This window comes from Danio aesculapii, chromosome 5 (genome assembly GCF_903798145.1).
Source record: "Danio aesculapii chromosome 5, fDanAes4.1, whole genome shotgun sequence".
Lineage (NCBI taxonomy): Eukaryota > Metazoa > Chordata > Actinopteri > Cypriniformes > Danionidae > Danio > Danio aesculapii.
Genome location: NC_079439.1, coordinates 142,680 through 164,703, shown reverse-complemented (window position 1 = coordinate 164,703; position 22,024 = coordinate 142,680). Strand labels below are relative to the sequence as shown.

General features: G+C 45.6%; 1 protein-coding gene across 1 annotated transcript; it reads right to left on the bottom strand.

The window, feature by feature from the left end:
- Positions 1-1,983: 1,983 nt before the first annotated feature.
- Positions 1,984-21,626, bottom strand: tek (TEK tyrosine kinase, endothelial). The gene is made up of 23 exons (XM_056457184.1): positions 21,514-21,626; positions 11,372-11,689; positions 11,185-11,295; positions 10,896-11,051; positions 10,432-10,563; positions 10,139-10,276; positions 9,906-10,005; positions 9,024-9,189; positions 8,727-8,871; positions 8,426-8,584; positions 6,804-6,938; positions 6,408-6,680; positions 5,821-6,135; positions 5,432-5,574; positions 5,109-5,316; positions 4,918-5,028; positions 4,627-4,817; positions 4,396-4,509; positions 3,486-3,556; positions 3,313-3,353; positions 3,141-3,237; positions 2,918-3,017; positions 1,984-2,224 (listed from the first exon to the last, which is right to left on the bottom strand). Exons 1-23 carry the CDS (start codon positions 21,566-21,568, stop codon positions 2,150-2,152), a joined length of 3,354 nt encoding a protein of 1,117 aa, XP_056313159.1. The 5' UTR covers positions 21,569-21,626; the 3' UTR covers positions 1,984-2,149.
- Positions 21,627-22,024: the final 398 nt, after the last annotated feature.

Sequence of the window (22,024 nt, the reverse complement as noted above, 5' to 3'; positions counted from 1 at the left end):
ATTGATAATTGTCTGAACACCCCTTGGTGCTTAAGAACTTGTTAACCTGGTTAAAAACTACATTTTCAATAGGTTTGCCAATGAAAGGGAGATTTGAAATAGTTCTATATGGGTTTATACAGCTTGCTCTTTCTCAAAAGTGGCTTAACAACTGCAGTTTTAAGGGCGTTTGGACAGGCTGATCTAAAGGGTTAATGGTGCCAACTGATGATCAACGGTAAAAATGACAATTTTATCTCTTCTCTGCTGGATGCCTTTATATAAATACCCTAATTAAATAAAGAAACCAGAATCCTCCCTTGGCTATATTTCTTAGCTAGAGTGTTGTTTAGGACCTTATATTGTAATGTTGTTCAAGGAATAATCAGATTCATACCTTACCACACAAGGTAACTTGATGATGGGTTCTGCAAATGAAGCCAATGTCCACTCCAGTGAAGAAAATTAATATACTTTTAATAATCAAATAAAATCCAGTGAAAAAGAAAAATACAATGACCAGAACAAAACAAAATCCTTTATCCTCCGTTGAGAATAAAGGGCCTAAGACATTCAGTATACAGAAGTCAGTCTAAGCGCACTGCTGGTCTATCTGCTCCAGACTTTATACAGTATTCCAGCATTGAATACAGGTGTAGAAATCCCCTCTCAGTAGATACACTGCAAAGTAACAATTAAGCAGGTCGCACACCGGAAGTGCCGCTCGGCAGCGCGCCACGTAGCGCCATACATTTCAGAATTCTAAGCATAGGTTTCTATCAGGGTACACACACTGGCCACAAGGCGGCGGCGCCCAGCCACGACTCAGGACACTGTTTATTTTTCTGCCGCGCCACAGTTTCATGTTAAATATCATGCGAATGTCCGCGTCTGGTGTGTGACACTTAACTGTCATTTGGGCGTCATGTCGCGGCGCTTCCGATGTGCGACCTGCTTCAGTGTCTGATATACTTGAGAATATCTAAAGTTTGATATATGTGAGTATATCTGTTAATATATCTGTCAGGCCCGTTTTCCGGATCGTTTGTGATGTGCGAGCGCTCTGAATTGGGCTCAGGCAAGGTACAGTTGGCTGGCCCTAGCCCGGTTGGAGGAGGTGTGCTAGAGCGCAGTTCACTTAGGCTCAGGTGCAGTATGCTTGTAGTGTGAGTGCAAAGCTCTCCTGAGCCGAAACTGAAGGCGAGACGTGACTTTTATGGCACTGTTTAATATGTGTTTATTAACCATTCTTACTGTTCAATGAGCGCAAACTGTCATAAATTACTAAAGACACAACCCCCTCACTGCACCACTGCTGCACCTTCAGCAAACCTCCTAATTCCTGCAGCACGAGGACTTTATGATTGTTTATGAGCGTTAACAGTGGCTGATCTGTTCAGTGAAATATTTGACTGTATCTCTGCATCCCAAAACAATATATCTAAAATCTCCACTGCGCTGAGCGAGAGCGCTTCTTAAACCGAACAGCGCATCATCGATGACGTAAGCATGCTTAGGCCTGAATGCAATATGAGTGCGGGCTGTGGGGGGAGACGGAAGGGGGGACAAGCATGCTTTGGCCTGATTCAAGGCAACTGCACATAGCGTGAGTACGCCCTATGTCTCTCGGCTGGCCTGGGAATACCTCGGGATCCCCCTGGAGGAGCTGGAGGAAGTGTCTGTAGGGAGGGAAGTCTGGGGATCTCTCCTAAGACTGCTGCCCCCACAACCCGACCCCGGAAACGCGGTAGAAAATAGTTGAACATAATGAAGGGGAGTCCATCTGAACAGTACACAAAAGGTAATGAAGAAGATATCAGGCTACAGTGATGTGCTTTGTCTTCACAATACGGTACAGGTGGTTTGTAAATCTCACTTGTAAAGCTGGGCTGGAAGTTCTGCATCTGTAATCCTCTGATGCGCTTTGTGTTTGCTAAAAAGAGATTAAGATTTTTTACATCTTCATAAAACTACACAGACTCAGAAACAGCAAGGCTAGCAGTATTATTAAACAAGAGGAGCTTTATTAAAAACAATGAAATACAAATGCCACAGCGGTCAGTGTCTGCACACACACAAACACGTACAAGACATGATCTGATAGTCCCTCACTAGTGAACACAGTGCGTGTGTGAGTGTGTATAATCTTCTTCATTATTGCTGCAGGGCATCAGCCAGCCTCCTCCGCGGAGCAGTCGATTCCTGCGTAGGTGAACTTCTCATACAGCGTAGTGTTGACATATGTCTGCAGGAGGACACACAGGTCAGAGCAGGTCAGGTTAGGGTCAGTATTAGTTGTGGTCAGTTTATAGCCAGTTAGAGTCAGGATAGGGTTAGTGTTAGTGTCAGTTTATTATTAGTTACGGCCAAGTTATGTTAGGTTTAGGGTCAGGTTAGGGTTGTATAGTGTCAGGGTTAGTTCGAGTCAGGATAGGGTTATGGCTATTTATGGTTAAGCAGAAGCTGTTAGGGTTAGTGTCGGGTCAGAGTTGGTGTCAGTTTAGGGTTAGTTAGGGTCGAGTTATGGTAGGTTTAGGGTCCGGTTAGGGTTATTTAGTGTAAGGGTGGGTTAGGTTAGGGTCAGTGTCAGATTAGGAGAGCATAGATGGATTTGCTCTTCAGTGTTTGGACTTTCAGCAGTGAAGATTAAACCACACTAAACTCAACCAAACAACCAAACAGAACTTCAGCTCTGAACACTGGACTGACACCGCTTCAGTTCACTAGAACTTCTGTGTGCAGCTGCTGCCACACACTCTACACTGGAGAAGAGCTGGAGAAATACAGATACACTGAAGTAACAGTTTTGGTCATGTAAGGGTTAGCGTTAGTGTATGGCTAGAGTTAGTGTCAGGTTAGTGTTGAATCAGGTTAGGGTTAGGGGTGGTTAGGGTCAGGTTAGGTTAGGGGTTAAACAGAATCTGTTGAGCAGTTGCACCTTGCGCTCCTCCAGCATGCGGCCCAACGACAGCAGGATCTGAGAGAATGACGGCCTCTCGAATGGCTTCTCCTTCCAGCACTGCTGCATCAGCTCATAACTGCACACACACACACACACACAGCTTCATTTCTCCATTATGTTCACATACCTCTGTCACACACACTCAAACATGGCATCATGTCTGCCACACACACACACACACACACACACACACACTTACACCTCGTCGTCACAGTTCAGTGGTTTCTCCAGCCTGAAGCCCAACGGCAGCTTCTCATAGAGTTCAGCACAGGTCATCCCGCAGTACGGCGTTCCTCCTGCCATACACAGCACATCCCATCAGAAACACACACAAACACACTCCTGCAGACACTGAGCAGAGCCACACTGACCTAAACTGACCACTTCCCACAGCAGAACACCGTACGACCACCTGTTCCGGAGACACACACACAGGTCACAATCAGCACAAAACACAGGCCAACACACACACACACACACACACACACACACACACACACACACACACACACACACACACACACACACACACACACAGTCTTACACGTCACTGTTGGTGGTGTATACACTGTAGTTAAGCGACTCGATTGCCATCCATCGCACTGGCAGACGCCCCTGCGGACACACACACACACACACACTGCAGCATTATTCTGATTTCATTATTGATTCGTCTGAAGAAACCAAACATAACGGCCGATCACAGCCCAAACACAGCCTTCATGCAGAGTGAAGCTGATCAGAGGAGCATCAGCACATCCTGAAGCAGGAGGATGGAGAGAGCTTATTATGTAGTCAGAGATGTGTTGGAGAGCTGTGTGTGCTGTGGTGATGCTTTCCCTCATGCAGCAGAGAACAACACACTCTGCAGGAAATGAGATCTTTGACACTCAGAATAGATGCAATCACACACACTGGTCAGATCCCCCGTCTGATGTTTGTTTTGGCCATTAATGCCAAACGGTCTCTTCTAGAGTCAACAGCAGACTCCGTGTTAAGATTAATGATGTCAATCTGTAATTCTGCTCGAGTTTGACCAACCTGGAGAGGAGACTGAAGTTTCTTAAGTATTTTCCCATTTATGATCCATTGGCATTTAAAGACTATAGCAGCAGATTTCACTGACAGATGTGTGTGTGTGTGTGTGTGTGTGTATGTGTGTGTCTAGTCACTGTTTTTCTCAGCAAATGTTCATACATGACATTTCTCATCACATTCACTCTCCTTCGGCTTAGTCCAACAGGTCGCCACAGCGGAGTGAACCACCTATTACTCATGTTTTACATGGCGGATACCCTTCCAGCTGCAACCCAGCACTGGGAAACACACACACACGCCCATACATAGGGAGAACATGCAAACTGCACACAGAAACACTCGAACCTGCGCCCTTCTGTCTGTGAGGCGGCAGTGCTGAGCGCTGGTGCAGACTCAGACTCTAGCATGATCTTTACCATGGTCTTCTTGACGTACACCTCCTGACCTCTGGACAGCCCGAAGTCTGCGATCTTCGCCACAAAGTTTTCTCCCACCAGGACGTTTCGAGCCGCTAGGTCTCTGTGTATGAACTGAGAAGACAAGAAGCAGAGTGTGTGTGATGGAGAACATCAGTTCTGCAGTTGTCATCCACACGTCTCACCTATACACACTCACACATACTGACTCTCTCTCACACACACTCTCACCTGTTTCTGACTCAGGTAACTCATCCCGCGGGCCACGTCTGCACTGAAGGCCAGCAGCTGCTGTGAGGAGAGTGTGCTGGCGGTGCAGTGGGCGATAGCGAAGGCCGGGTCCGTCTCCAGTACACGACTCTTGCGCAGGAAGTCCAGCAGGTTCCCATGAGGAGCGAACTCGATTGCCAGATACAGGTAACCTGCAGAGCACACACAGGATGAGGAGCGGCTCAGCCTGCAGGACACACACACACACACACACACACACACACACACACACTCTCTCTCTCTCTCTCAGACCTCTGTGTTCGCAGGCTCCCAGCAGGTGTATGATGTTGGTGTGTGGGCCCAGTCTGCACAGCACCTCCAGCTCCCCGGCGAAGTCTCGGTGGTCGTCCTGAGAGGCGTAATCTGGTGTTGAGCAGAGCAGACTCGTCAGAAACAAACACTGATCTACTAATTATTTCCACCTGATCGTCTGCTCCTCTTGCCTTTCATTCTCTTGACGGCCGCATCCATCCTCAGCCCGTCCTTCCTGATGCGCGCCTTCAGCACCTGCCCGAAGTTTCCCTCCCCAAGTACGTCCTGGAACTGGATATCACTCCACTGCAGCGCCGGGAACACCAGAGAGCGGCTGACCACCGCCGAGCGCCTGTGAGGGGGCGGAGCTGAGCTGAAATGCACCGCCGGCTCCTCCCTCTGAGAACATACACACACATCAGATACACACATACACACTCTCTCACACACACATACCAGCAGGAGCCAGCAGTGCACACACACTCATTGACACACATCAGACACATCCACACACCAGTATGCTGTGGATGCGCCGCTGCAGTGTGTTCCTCTTGAGCTGCAGGACGATGCAGAAGGCCAGCAGGACAGTGCCGCAGGTCATGCCGGCGGACCCCAGGATAGCATAGAGGAGCAGGTGTCCATGAGCCGCGAACAGCGCTGAAACACACAACAGACACTCATACAGCGGACAATATTCAGTTCATTTATACGCAGCGGGCGCAGTGTGCAAGGTTTGGGTGAGTGAGTGAATGAACGGTGCCCTAAGATGATCTGTTGAGTCAGTCATTACAGAATGAGCATCAGCACCAGCTGAACCTGCAGTAACTGTGGACTGACCCTAACTGCAGCAGAGAGTGCTCCTGGACACCTGTGGACTCACCTGTGGACACTCAAGAGTCTCACCTGAGCTCTCCTGCTGTGGCAGTGTCATTAGGCTGATCGGTGGACTCTCCACACTCTCCCCCATGTTATTGACCGTCCACAGCTGCAGCTGGTATCTGGTGTCGGGCCTCAGGCCCTGGAGCTGGAAGCGCATGTGCAGCTGCTGTGGCTGCACCGGGAGCTCCACTTGCTGTCTGTACTGCGCCTGCTCCACCTGCTGGAAGCGGATCACGGCTCTGGACACAGACTCGCCCTCCGCCACAGCCCAGGTGAGGACGGCAGAGGTATCGCTGATGTTCCAGATGGAGATGTTGACCGGTGGAGGAGGAAGCTCTGCTGGATCAACACATCACCAGTTAATGACAATATCAGGCATACGACATTCATCCACACATGCTGCACTGTCATGAGGATTTCTGTAAATGTGCTGTGAAACGGGTTATTCTGAACTAACAAACTGACTTGACTGGTGGATGAGCATATGTAGGCAATATAGATGTATATCAGGCATTAAGCACCACAGAATCTGCATTGATGCTGTGTTTATGACGATGTGAGTGACAGCAGGAATCCATATATGATATCAGACAGATACAGAGGCAGCTTACGGTCGCTGAGTGTCCAGGCGCTGGCGGAGGGATGGTTCTGTCCCACGCCGCAGTTGCTCCTCACTGTACACTGGTATTTGTGTCTGGGTTTCAGATCGCTCAGATGCACAGCGGAGGAGTTTGACGGCAGCTGGAAGGTCCTCAGTGTTCCTGGAGCACCGGCCTGCAGACAGGAGACCTCATAGGTGCAGCGCTGCTCAGCCAGAGCGGTGTCCCAGGACAGCAGCAGTGCGGTCTGGCTGACAGCCGACAGCTTCACACCCATCGGCAGCTCTGAGGAGACAGACATGCTTTAATTCTACAGCGCATTACAGTGTCAATTTGAGTGACCAGATCCCTTCTGTGCATGGACGTGTTTGTGTGGAAGCATGTGTGTGTGTGCATGTGTGTTCGTACCGAGCACCTGTGTGGAGAAAGTGGCTGCAGGTCCAAGCTGTCCTGCTCCTCCAGGGCCAGGGCGGCTGAGCTGTACCTGGGTCAGGTAGTGGGTCATGGGGTAAAGGTTGTCCAGCCGCACCAGCGGGCCTCGCGCTGAGGAACATACAACACATTTACCTCACAAGTCATAGTTAATCAAATAACAATTGAGAATAGAGCCGAAGTAAACATATATTCAGGACAGCAGTGTTTACAGTCTCGTCTTATGCATATGTCCGGCAGCCTCCATTACCCACCAGCAGAGGAAGATGAACCTGCCACAGGAGCTGCTGAAACTGCCATCAATCAGTCTGTTCTCTGCACTTTAATAACTGTCTGGTTCAGCTCAGCTAAATCTGACCTCTGAAGACAGTGTTGAATAGTTCAGACTTCAGAGTGAATCATTGGTACAACCCTAACCCTTCTCTCCAAGAACTGCACTCATCCAGAGCGAGGAAGAGGACTGGTAAAATCCCCCTGGACCTTCACACCAGCACACTTCCTCTGTGAGCTCAGCATTACAGAACACTGAGCACCAGAACAGCCAGGAAACGGTCACAGGGCTGGTGTGTCTGTGTTGTGTTCATGTAGTTGTTGTGTCATGTGACAGACAGAGAGCCACCTGCGAGATCCAAAGCTCATGAGCTGGCCACTAGGTTCCCAAGGGATCAGTTCTAGGTCCGCTTCTATTCTCTAATTACACCACATCACAAGGAAAATTACCAAATCACACGATTTCTCTAATCATTGTTATGCCGACATTTGATCCAGATGACCCCATGGTAGCTGCAAGGATCTCACATCATCCAAGTGGAGCTGCACACTGGTGGCGGTGTGGAGAGACCCCCTCATGATGGTGAAGCACACACACATTCAACATGGCTTCTTCATCCAGCTGGGATCATCCACCATTACCCCATGTACTTCGGTAGAGAATCTTGGAGTAACCCTGGATGATCAGCTGATCTTCAAAGACACGTTGCTAACACCATCATGCAGGTCTGCACTCTTCATCATTAGTAGATCAGACGGTTCCTCACAGATCCTGCTGCACAGCTCTGGAGTCTGAGCTCTGGTCATCTGATGGCTGAACTCCTGCAGTGCTCTTCTAGCTGCACTCTTCATCCTCTACAGATGCTGCAGCTCGTCTGCTCTTCAGTGAGAGCCCATGTAACTCCTCTCTTCATCTCTCTGCATTGGTTACCGCTTGAGCCTTGGATCAAGTTCAAATCACTGATGTTTGCTTACAAAACAGCCTCTGGCACCGCCCCCTCCTACCTCCACCTGCTGCTGAAGGTCTACATCTCTCCCAGGAGCCTCCACTTGAGCAGTGAGCGCTGCTTTGGGGTGTCCATCAAACCACAACTCAAAAGCAAGATCAGCTGGACACTTATAAACACTCCCTCTCCTACCTCCAGCGCTGAATCCTCTGTTTGATCAGCTCTTCATGTGTGTGTTGCCTCTGCGTGTTGAATCGCTGAACGCCTGCTCGGCTGTACATCACTTTGGACAGAAGCGCTTGCTGAATGTAAATGTAATGTGGATGTGCCTGACTCAGGAGGTTGCACTGTGTAGTGTGTTCTTCCTTCACACACACACACCTGTGACGCTGCTCCATGTCTGTGCGCTGGCAGGCCGGTACAGGAGTGTGGTGGTGGCGAGCGGTCCGTCGCCACTGTAGGGTTCCGTGTTGAGCAGCAGCAGCAGGTGATGGGGCCCACTGCCCTGCAGGACCGGAGGATTCTGGGGCCGTGGCGGCACTGAAACACACACACACACACACAGACACGCTGCGCTCAATACCACTGCTTGGTCAACACACACAGAAACAGCCTCTGCTACTCCACTGTTGTTTCACAGGTGCTAGGATTGGTGCAGTGTTGGACAGGTGCAGCGTCTCACCTTTGACCTCCACAGTGAACTCTTCCTCCACCTGCGTGTGTGTGTTGTTCACCTGACAGCGCCAGCGGCCCGCAGACGACACACTCATCTGCTGCACTCTGAACACTGACGTCGACTGATCATTCACTGTGTGTGTGTCCACTGCCTGAGAAACACACACACACACACACACACACACACACACACACAAACAAGAAGTGGTGTTTTACTGTGAGGAACACACACACACATAGACTGTGGTTCGGTCGGCTGTGATGAGAGATTTTTATTTGTGTAGACACACACACACACACTCACACAGACAGTGGTTCTGTTGGCGGTGATCAAGGTTATTTCTCCGTGCAGTGGAGCGGGTCGGCCGGACGCAGAGCAGTACACTGACAACTCCACACCAGTGTTTATCTCCACATCACTGAGACGGCTGATCACAGGCCTGCTCTCTGCACACACACACACACACACACACACACACACACACACACACACACACAGACAAACACACACACACGCACACACACACACCAGTGTTTATCTCCACATCACTGAGACGGCTGATCACAGGCCTGCTCTCTGCACACACACACACACACACACACACACACACACACACACACACACACACACACACACACCAGTGTTTATCTCCACATCACTGAGACGGCTGATCACAGGCCTGCTCTCTGCACACACACACACACACACACACACACACACACACACACACACACACACACACACACACGCACACACACGCACACACACACACACCAGTGTTTATCTCCAAATCCCTCAAAGGACTGATCATAGGCATGCTGTCTACACACACACACACACACACACACGCACACACACACGCACACACACATGCACACACACACACACGCGCACACACACACGCACACACACATGCACACACACACGCACACACACACACACACCAGTGTTTATCTCCACATCCCTCAAAGGACTGTTCATAGGCATGCTGTCTGCACACACACACACACACACACACATACACACACACACATCTGGACAAAAACACACCGTCCCACATACACACTTGCTCAAACACACACAGTAACAAACACACACATCATCATCACAAACACACACCACCTCAAACACACACACACACACACACACACACACACACACACACACACACACACACCTGTACACTGCTCACCTGCTTCCACACATCCTTTGAAGCGGTCGCACTTGCCTCTTGCACACACACACTTCTGTGTACACCCAGCGCCGTAATAACCATCCGGACAGGCTGAAAACACACACACACACACGACCCTCAACACACACACACTGGGCAGCTGCTTCACCACACACACCTGCTCACCGATGTGTGTGTGTATATATATTTGCATGTGTGTAATGTGTGTGTGTGTGTGACTGACCCTCGTTGCAGCTCAAGCCTCTCCATCCAGATGCGCAGGAGCAGCCGTACGGGTCTCTGAGGCAGAACACCAGAGCGCGACACACACCGTCCACACAGCGCTCCTTACAGCTGGGCCCGAACCGGCCCGAACCACACACTATATACACATATTCCAAACACAGATGCATTACATACACACACATATTACACACACGCACACATACACACACATTACACAATGTGTTACACACACACATTACAGACATTCATTAAATGTGTGTGTGTGAGTGAGTGAGTGTGTGTGTGTGTTACCTGTGTCACAGGTGTGTCCTCTAAATCCTGGAGGACAAACACACTCTCCTGTGGTGTCGTCGCACACACCGCCGTTAGCACAGCGCGGACACGACTCAGTGCAGTTGGGCCCCCAGAGACCCGCTCTACAGCCTGAGGTGTACAGCAGAGTTACACACACACACACACACACACACACACACACAATCATCAGTGTTTATTACTGTGTACACACTAACACACACACTAGTGTCACTCAGACACATCAGAACAGAAGAGCAGAGCTGAAAGAGTGTTTGTCGTATCATCCAATCCAGGAAACTGATTACTGCACACAGGACCTGATTGAAGACAGGCTCACATTACGAACCACTGAATGGGTAATTCTACATATTTATTGACCACATATTAATTGTGATTAATATAATCTAGATGAGTGTGTGTGTGTGTGCTGCAGTGTGTGTGTGTGTGTGCTGCAGACTCACTCCTGACGATCAGCCGTGTGATGGCGGCGCTGGACGGCGCTGCAGAGATGTAGCGTATAGCATATATTCCTGCGTGACTCTCAGCTTTAGCGTTGGTCACTGGGTAGTGGATGATGTCTGAGATATCCTCTTTAGGGGACGAGTGTTCAAAATGACCTGAAGAAAACACACAACAGAGAGCAGCAGCTGCAGAACTGAGCCCATAGAGTTTACAACACACCAGAACAGAAGACAAGTGTGTGTGTGTGTGTGTGTGTGTGTGTGTTCACCCCACATCCGCGCCTCTCACCGTTCTTATGTATGACCGTGTCCTCTGCTGATTTCGCCCTCCTGCTGTAGGAGATGTTGACGTTTTCTCCCTGGTTTACGGTGATGGTCAGAGACTCGGGCAGGAACGCAGCTGGAGGAAACAGAACCAGTGAAAGCGTGTCTGCTAATGTGAGCTGATATCGTTGGTTATTAGCAGCGGTCGGTACCTTCTTGGAGCATCTTGTAGGTGTAGATTTTACTGCCAGTAGAGTTTCTGATCTGGCAGTAGAAGGCCCCGAAGGCATGGTTGCGGGTGCTCCAGGTGACAGTAGCGGCGGCGGGGTGTGGGCGGGGCATCGTATGGGGAAACTCCTGACCCAGAGCCAGCAATGACCCCTGCGGATGGGGGAACTCCTGACCCAAAGCCAGCACTGACCCGCCTGAGGTCCAGTCACTGCTGACACACAGGAGAGATGGAGCGGTCAGAGGCAACACCACCGGGTCAGGGTTCACCAAAGTCACGTCTGAGATGCGGACAGCACTGCCTGCAAACACAGCACACACTGATCACCTTAATTCACCGAGGAAACACAGGTTAGCTGGTTTTACAGGGACATGTGATGATCTATAGGGAAACGTGACCGGTTCTGTCAGCACTGCATTGGCACACGATTAAACATCCTATAAATGTTAAAAGCCCTGAATGGCTGAGCTCCAGTATTTGAGGAGGTAGATCTGCTCATATCTGCAGCTAAACTCTGGATCAGCTTTCCTTGCAAAGTTCGGGAGGCAGACACACTCAGTCAGTGTAAAACTAGAGCCAACTCACATCTCTCTGCATTAGCATACACACTTTTAAAATCCAAATCCTCTAAAGGATGGTTAGTCTGCATTCCCACTTCCCAAAACACATTATAATGTGAACAGCATCTGCGCTTATGTCAGTCTGTGTCTCTCCATCTCGAGGTCTCCATAATCCTGGATACTGAGCCGTCCTACAACACAGACACTTGTATAAGACTGAAGTAAACTACAAATGAGTTCTAACTGCTAATATGGGCCAGATGAAGACTAGTCATTTTACAGATCAGGTCCATTTCAGCTGTAATGCATAAAGAAAAAATAAACAGCTTAATAAACGATGACCTTTGCTGGAAGAGTAAAAAATGGTGGGATTTATTTACAAAGGTGATGATAAAAGCATCCAGCACAAAGGACATGTACAGTGACCCTCTTCCCCAAAAGCTATGTACAAGAAAATTAATAATATATATAATATAAAATATAATTCTTAAAATTATAATCCTTCTATGGCTCTCTGCGAAGGCGGTCACACTTTTTCCCCTCTCCCTTCCATATCTCTCATGTCTAGTCTTATTCTATCTCTTGCCCTGCTCTCCAAACAAATAAGGAATTATGGATTTGATCAACTGGGCTCTGAACGGTAACCCACCTGTCCTGCGTATATGTGATGGGCCGGTGTGAGAAGTGGTGGTTCATGTGCCTGACTGCTTTGTCCCTGAAGGATATTGAAGATATCTGTCTATTCGGAACTTTGATGACAGGGTTTCTGCTGCTGATGGGCTTATGCGGGACCCTGGGGTATCGGCGATTGATGAGAGAGGACAGTACAGGTCACAACCCCACCAAGCTGGCCGGCTGGATTTAAACGGTGGTGAGCAGAGCTGTTGCAAACCAGACTGTAGTCTTAGACCGCAAATTGGAAAACATCGGAGTGAAATTAGCGGCTTTGCAACAAGATTTGGTCAGACCTGGAGACCAGTGACCAGGGACATTCGATATCTGCAAAATTGGCAGATAATGGCCTAAATAAATAAAAAACGTTCCTTCTCTTTCGTCTTCCCTGTGACTCTCCTGCCTGACGGTCTTGGTTGGAGACAACTTCACCTGGAGGACAAGATAAGGAGACTCTCTGAAACTCCTGTTCCCTGTTCCAAGGACACCTGTTGTGACTTTATTTGCCACATACACTTTTACTTGAAGCAAATTTAAAGTCTTTATCATCATCCTCATAAAGACTTATATACAACTCGAGAAATAAACAAACACTATATTCACAACATATAATAGAGTATCCAACACAAGGAGAATTGCTCACGGTTCTGCACAACATGCTCTAACCAAGATCTTGAGTCTGGGTCTGCTTAAATAAGCCAGACTCCGCCCCTCCATTGGGACATACCAATAATAGGTAAGTATTATTCCTCATACTTCTTCATCAATCTCCTAAGTGGCAGTTTACGTCTGTAAAACAGATACTCAAACACATAAATATTCATTAGATAAACATTCCTCTCCTTAAACAGGACGATCAGCTGCGATGGCTGTACCCAAACACAAAGGCAGTGGTACGGTTGGACGTTCAGTGCGTAGTGCTGCCATGGCATGGCTTGTGATGTCATAAGTCAGCGCCATCTCTGTGCTCAGTTTGGCCAGCTCAGCTCTGAAGTCCAACTTTCCCAAACAAACAAACAATCAGACAAACAAAGACATGAAGACAAGGTGTGTGTAAATGTGTGCTCAGTGTAACTGGAGAGGAGATGGAGAAGTGGAGGGAATGACCGGATGCTGTGAGATGACGCATGCACTCTGCATCTGCAGTGAAAGGAGGGGAAAAGTACAGGCATGTGGCTTATGTAAGTCTGTTTGTGTATGTGTGTGTGTGTGTGTGTGTACCAACACAGCAATCGAAGATGAAGGGAAGAAGGCTTACTTCTTCACATTATCCACTCCCTCTCCTAGCCACGTAGTGTCGGGGAACCTCAACAAAAAGTCTGCTACTAAATGTTCCCTCCCAGGGCAATCACTTATCTTAAATTGGATAGGCTGTTGTCAGGTATCACCGGGTCACTCTGGTGTTAGTATCTTTCATGGAGTTAATCCAGGTAAGTGCCTGATGGTCATTTCCAAGTCAAACTCCTGCCCCAGGAGGTAGTAGCGGAGACTCCTTCTCTGTGGTAGAGTATTGAATCTCTCTGGGCAACAGCTTCTGACTCAGGAATACCACAGGTTGCTCTTGTCCAGTTGTCCTTGAGCTAGTACCACGCCAATCCCTCTATCCGATGTGTCCACTTCAACACAGAATGTGTACACAGCCTCTCCTTCACAATAGTCCACGCATGTTCACAGCCATCAGTCACAACGACTGGATTCTTCATCCCTGTAGAGAGTAAGTCTGTTAGGGGTGCTGCCGTTGCGGCGAATCCTGGGATGAACCGGTACCAGACAGGTAGTCCTAGGAAGGAAGGTGCCTCCTTTTTGGTCCTAGGTTTTTGGCTCCTCCGAATTGCTTCTACCTTGTCCACCTGTGGTCTCCATTGCCCAGTCTGTACCCCAGGTAGTTGGTTTCCCTCTGTCCCCACTCGAACATCATCACATTTAAGGACAGACCTTAAGGACCTTTTCTCTAGGGCCTGTTTCACGTACTGCAGATGGTCCACGCACATGTGGCTGAATATCACCACATCGTCTAGGTATGCGCACGCAAAATTTTCACAGCCCTTGAGAAAATAAATTTTTGAAATGTAGTAGTAATACCTGGATGTCGTCACTGATACACACGAATGTGTGTGTGTGTGTGTGTGTGTGTGTGTGTGTGTGTGTGTGTGTCAGGATGACCAATGGCTTCTCTCTTATCTCGGTGTGTTCAGTAATTCAGCGCTGGCCTGATCTTATTGTTCTGCTTTAATGATTAAGAATGTTCACCGTCTCAAACACATCCATATCTTCATTTTCTTTTATATTTATTGTATATTCACAGTTTCTCTGCTGATAGACTGTTTGTCAGAGATGCTCATCTTCATCTGCCATCATCAGTGAGAATCTGACGTGTGTTTACTAATGCTGTTCAGCACACACAAACAGTTTGGGCCATATATCATCATACTCGAGACTAATAATAACTGAGATCATTATAAGAGAGATCATTATAACTGAGGGCCATAATCTTTAGAGACAGGACAATCAACACCAACTGGAGCCGCGTCCTTATTCCTTATTCAGCAAATCCTGATTTCACCATTTCCAGATGCGAAAAGCTCTCGAGTAAAACATGATGCTTACAAACATATTTCTGTGGCGTGTTAGCAGACCACAGTAATCCACACGTCCATGTGTTCTGTGCTCTCATCATGGGGAAATGGAGACAAAACATTTGTTGCAGCACATTTATAGACGCAACACTGGTGACCCATGTCTCCAAACAAGTCTTCTTCTACTTGTTCCACAATAGCCGCTCTATTGTGAGTGAGGTGCAACTTCATTAATATGCATGATATAGCTTTGAAGACTGTTGATTTGTTTGAACAAAGTCTTTCGCTTGAATTAATACTAAAAACTAAAAAAGATGTCACATTGTACTCGCCGGTACAGACATCCAGTCTCAATGCTGGAATTTACACTAGAATCCAATCTGACGCAGCTTCAACATTTATTTCAAACTAGAAGAATGGGGGGGGGGGGGGTGATCACTCTTGAGGAAACCATGGCGTAAGTCGACTTTTGTGAGCTCCTGCAGTAACCCAATTATTTCATAATTAATTAAAAATAAATATATGCTGATGATCGAATGAGGACGAGATAATACCCACGCTTTAACGACGACATCAAAATATCCTAATATGGCATCGAAACTTCGAAAATTCAAATACGATGGCTCTGGGAACCCGCGGCCTAACGACTCGTCTGGAAAAGGAACCGTAAACCAGTCCAGCCAAACCCATCTCCCCAGGCCAGGTGAACATGTTGAAATGAACATAAACATTGACGTGCTAAAATCTGAAATCCTAACCTGTATAACAGCAGAAATTGGCACGATAATGCGTGCTGAAATTAAAGCAGTTCTGGCAGAGGATCTTGACTACTTGAAAATTGAGCTTCAGAAAATGAGATCGGACATTGCTAATAATACGGTAACCACACGTACCGAACTAGACAAAATTAACGCTAAAATCAAAGATGTCGAAGAAGGTTTGTCAACGTGGTCTGATGAAACTACAGTACTGCAAACAAGTGACAAAACTTGAGGGACAAGTGAAATACCTCGAGGAGAGATGTGAAGATGCTGAAGGAAGGATGAGGAGAAACAACATACGGATCGTGGGGTTGGCTGAAACTCCAGACTCAAGTAATGTGGACGAGGTATCAAAAATGCTTCAGGGAGGGCTCAAAATCGAAAGAGAATTACAGATCGATTGCTCACATCGCAGCCTGGTGCCCAGTACGCATGCACTACTATCAGGACCGAGAAGAGATACAAAGGAAAGCGCGAGAGACAGCACCTTTGAAGTTTAATGGACATTCAATAGCAATCTTTCCCGACTTCACAGCAAAGGTTGCAAAAGCCAGAGCAGCCTTTACAGAAGTAAAAAAGCGCATCAACAACCGGCCAGACATCCGCTACGGACTCGTCTACCCAGCCAAGCTACGGATCTCCTTCAAGGGCGATCAGAAGGAATTTACTGGCCCAGAGCAAGCCATGGCTTTTGTGATGAACAGAGAAATGGCAAGGATGTAACTTAACGGACAATGGATTCATTAACGAGCGTTTAAAGGACAGGAAAATATGTAAAATAACAAATAACTAGCAATGTGAGTAAACAAACAAAAAGCAAGCTAACAAAAGTACATAAGGGCCTTTTGATCTGTCTGTAGACTCGAAAACAGAGTTCTGCCATGCTCATTGTATATTTACGGTAGGATAATATTTATACCGTCCTCATCGAGACTAATACTGCAATAATCTGTTTAAACCAATGTGAGTAAGGTTTCTGTTGGAGTCTAAGGGTATTTACATCTAACCCTTGTGCTAGATTAGGCGACTGTTATAGAAACGTTAGGATAGTTGGTTATTGACATATAACATTAGTCTAGAAACTCTGTTCAACACAGACTTCCCTTTTGGTAGACCTTCTCTCTCTCTCTCTCTTCCTAAACTTCTATTTTTAAAAAAATATATTTATGATCTGTTTTTTGTCCTGTCTCTGTTATCCTGCTGCACTGTAGAAGCTCTGTCACCAAAACAAATTCCTCGTATGTGTGAACATACCTGGCAATAAAGCTCTTTCTGATTCTGATTCTCTCTTCTTGTTAAATCCCATGTTCTATTTGCGTAGTGTTCATGCTTTGTTCTTCAGAGATTATAGGTTCCAAAGACTAATATATGAAAGCAGCCTGCTTTTATTATATTCTATTAATGTGAATACTTTTGTTTCGTTTATTCCCAACCCCTTCCCAAGAGGCACATTTACTCATATATATATATAATGGCCTTCATAGATACTTAATCAGCTGAAACAACTTCAGTGTCAGACAGCATTTATTCAGGAAACACACTTATCAGATAAAGAGCATGAAAAACGTAAGAAATCATGGGCAGACAGAGCTTTCTATTTATCTCATACATCTGGAAATAGGAGAGGAGTCTGCATTTTAGTTCATAGAGGCCTATGCTTTACATCTACTACTGTTCATAAAGACACCGAAGGTAGATATATTCTAGTAAATGGTCAAATTGATGGCTTGGAGATTTCACTTTTGAATGTCTTTGCCCCTAATCAAGACGATCCAAATTTGATCAAACATTTTTAAAACGAGACTACAACATAGCCAAGGTATGCTTTTGGTGGGTGGGGATTTTAATTGTGTTATATCACAATATATGGACAGACATCCATCTCCAGGTTCCCCTTTTCCTAAAATGAGTAAGATCCTAATTGGACAACTTAAAGAAACAGGACTAGTGGATATATGGAGACAAAAAGTTCCCAGTATGAAAGATTTTACTTTCTTCTCCACTAGACACTCGTCATATTCTAGACGTGATTATTTATTTACCCCCAAATCAGATTTACATAGAATAACAGATATTAAAATCTTACCAATAACACTTTCCGATCATGCACCAATGATCATGTCATGGCATTTAGGACTTAGACCAATATCTAAGCGGTGGAGACTTAACATCCTTACTCAATGATAACGCATTTATTAATTCATAAAAAATGAACTACAATTCTATTTGGATACTAATACCACCTCAGATATAACACCATTACTATTATGGGATTGTGCAAAAGCCTATTTACGAGGACGTATGATTGCTTTTGCCAGTGCGAAAAAAAAGGAAAGAGAACACAGACAGCAGCAATTAGAAAATACTATTATAAAATTAGATCAATAACATAAACTATCTCCAACCCCATCATTATAGGCAGAATTAACTAAAACACGCAGAGAATTAAAAGCATTACTCTCCAAAATAATTGAAGGTAGACTAAGATTCACTAAAAATACTACGAGTATAGGAATAGAGCAAGCAGGCTGTTGGCTCTCCACCTAAAGAAACAACAATCCACAAACATCGTAACAAAGCTAAAGTCTAACAATTCAATTCTTACAAAACCTGAGGAGAAATTAGCTGACTTCTATAAATCACTGTATAAGTAATGACACATGCTCAGATGATCAGGAAATTAAGCTGTAACTGTATACTATGAGGGAAAGACCCAACACTCTGTATATTGACCTCTGTCCTATCTCAAAGACTAAACAAGATCATTTCTCATATTATAAATCCAGATCAAACTGGATTCATAAAAGGGAGGTACTGTGGGGACAATGTATGTAGATTATTAAATATAATTAATTACTCGACATCAAAAGCAGAAAATACCGCAGTTATATGATTGGATGCATACAAAGCATTTGATAGAGTCTCCTGGCAATTTTTGACCCATACTATGCAGAAATTTAATTTTGGTCCCAACTTTCTTAAATGGGTAAATACCCTGTACTCCAACCCACAAGCCTCATTTAGAGTTACTGGACATAAATCAAGGCCCTTTAAGTCAGAACGAGGATGTAGACAAGGATGTGCTCTGTCTCCTCAAAACAAAGTGGCTTTAGATGGCCCAATGAGGGCATCAAATATCTAGGGATACACATACCTCCTCTACTACAGGACTTTGTAGGACTTTGTATGAAGCAAACTATCCTAAAGTAATCAGATGTATCTAAAGTGACTTACAAAGATGGTCAGATACCCCTCTATCCCTCTTTGGCCGTATGGAAAGTATAAGAATGAATACATTACCCAGACCCCTTTACCGCTTTCAAATGTTACCCATAGAAAACCCCAGAAATATGTTGGTGAAACTAGAAAGGCAGATCTTAAAATGTATTTGGGCAGAGCAAAGGCCAAGAATAAAATATAAAACACTACAGCTGATAAAAGAGGATGGTGGGATAGGTCTTCCCTATCTTAAACTTTATTATTGGGCCGCGCAGCTAAAACCAGTAGAAGCATGGTTGAATGACAATATCTGTCAGTATCCACTGTCTTCACTGCTTTTTACAGACTCCAACAGAGGCAAATGGACAAGAGTTACTTTAAAAATATGGAAAAAGAGACAAATTTCATTAAAAATCAATCATTCAGTTTCCCCGTTATCTAGTGTAAGTACACTAAATGCATTCATACATCAGCGTTAGAGACTGGATTTAATAAATGGTCAAATAATGGACTCAATTTCATTTATCAGCTTATCCACAAAAACAATCTAAAATCATTCGAACAATTAATAAATTAAAGAATTCCAATTACCAAGAACAGATTTCTACAGATATTTACAAATAAGAGCTTTTCTTACAAAACATAAAGACTGGGAGAATATCATCAATCCAGATGAGATGGAGAAGTTAATGGTGAAAATACAGATGGGGACTACTGACAAGCAAATGATTTCTGAACTATATAACAGTCTGCTATCATATCATCCATATATTACGTCTGCATATAAAGAACGATGGGAGGCTGAAATGCAGGTGGAGATTACACAGGAAAACTGGACTGATATATGCTCAGAAGCCCATAGAGTCACAAACTCAAATGTGTGGAGAGAATTTAAGTGGAAAATCACTACAAGATATTTCTGCACCCCACAAACTAGCAAAGATAAGAATAGGCTCTAATAGATGCTGGAGGGGATGTGGTGAGCATTCAGGGAACCACTCTCATATCTTTTGGTATTGCCCAAAACTGCAGCAGTTTTGGAATGATATCTCTAAGGTATTGGGAGACAGATTTAGTATTGATAATCCCTTTGATCCATCTGTGGCCGTCCTAGATATGGTGCCTGAGAGCATGGGGGAACCAAGAAGTATTTATTTATTTTAAATATTGCTCTCTGCAGCACTAAAATGTATTACATCTAACTGGCTCAGATCAGACCCACCTACGTATGACCAATGGATAAATAAAATGGAGAAAATACCCTACTGCCTTAGACTCCAGATGAATATATCTGAAGCAAGATGGAAGCCAATTCTAACAATTAAACATGAGTAACTTTAAACATACAACACTGATTTAATAAACAGCTACATTACATGCACGATAAGTATATGAGACATCTCCCACCCCCCCCCCTTCTTCCCTTTTATTTATATTTATTTATTTTAATATATTTTTATATTTAACTTCAACATAATATATATTGATTTAAAATAAAACTGTGCAAATGTACCTTTCTTTCCCCCTTTCTCCCTAATCTTTGAAGAATTTATCTGTCTCCTTACTGACTATTCCTGATGTGTCTTTGATTTTGTGTTGTGTTCTAATAAAAAACTAAACAGAGGAACAGATTTGCTGGAAATAACGCAAAAACAACCAATATTCAGCTGTTAGTGAAATATGTGTCCTCATAGTGTTTTAGCAGTGTGGGACACATATATGACCGTCAACAGCTCAGCACATGTGTTCTGGTGTTTCATGACCCTTTAATGTGTTCTTATCATTGCTGAGGGGATTTTTATGAGACGACGGCATTACTGAGATAATCTAACATTATTGATGAAAAGGTTCCAGCAGTGGAGCATTCACACACTGAGGAGTGTCCTCTATATCACATCATCATCCTCATATAGTCCGGTCAGCCTCGGCGACACAAACTTACACAGGAGACTGTTTATTATTACTGGACTAAAGCCATACTGCAAGAAGCAGAGGAAGACATGTAGGTGGTCACACACACACACAGAGAAACACACACACACACACACACACAGTGAAACACACACACTCACCCAGAAACATACTCACTCAAACATGCTGAGAAATACACACACACACACAGGAATGTACACGCATACAAACACAAAGAAACACACACACAGTGAGCAGTTCAGTTAGAGAGTTAGTGAAGTCAGTCCTCTACTGTAAAGAACACACACTGGTGGAGAAACACCAGCAGAATAACTCTCCGCTGAGGATTGGGCTGTTTTCATCATCACAGAGATCAGACAGTCATGAGGTGAACAGGTGAGCATTTGAACAGGTGAAGCAGTGTACCTGAGATCCAGCAGCCGAGCAGCAGCAGAGCAGTGCAGGAGTCCAGCAGACACATGATGATCCTCTGTTCATCACAGAAACACACTCAACTCTCGCTTTCTGCCTGCGCTCCTCCACCCAAACACACACACACAGGGAGTGCAGTTCCTTTTCCTGTTTCCTGTCTCTGTGCTGAGGATGAGGAAGACTGAACAATCTGAACACTCCTGTGTCATTAGAGCCGAAGGAGAAACTCAGCATTCAGCCTCCAGGATTAGTGCAGGATAACCTAACAAAAGCTAGCAACAGCCTAACAACCTAAAGGTAACCCAACCTCCCATAACCCAGCCTGCAGGGTTGACCTACAGATGTGTTCAGCTTGAATGATCTCTGTTGTATTCCAGAGTTTCAGATCTGACATTACAGAAGCAGTGTGTCCTCAGAGGAAGCGGCACAAGTGTGTAGAGCCTCCAGCGGGGTATTTACCTTCATTTACACCATTAATGACAATATAAACTGATTTCAGTTCTGG

Bases quoted from the DNA above. Each gene is read 5' to 3' on its own strand.
- tek (XM_056457184.1), bottom strand. From the start codon at position 21,568: ATGTGTCTGCTGGACTCCTGCACTGCTCTGCTGCTGCTCGGCTGCTGG. The intron at 8,872-9,023 runs GTGAGTGTGTGT...TGTGTTTCTCAG, and splicing joins CCAACAGAACCACTGTCTGT to GCAGTGGACACACACACAGT. The intron at 4,510-4,626 runs GTGAGAGTGTGT...TTGTCTTCTCAG, and splicing joins GTTACCTGAGTCAGAAACAG to TTCATACACAGAGACCTAGC.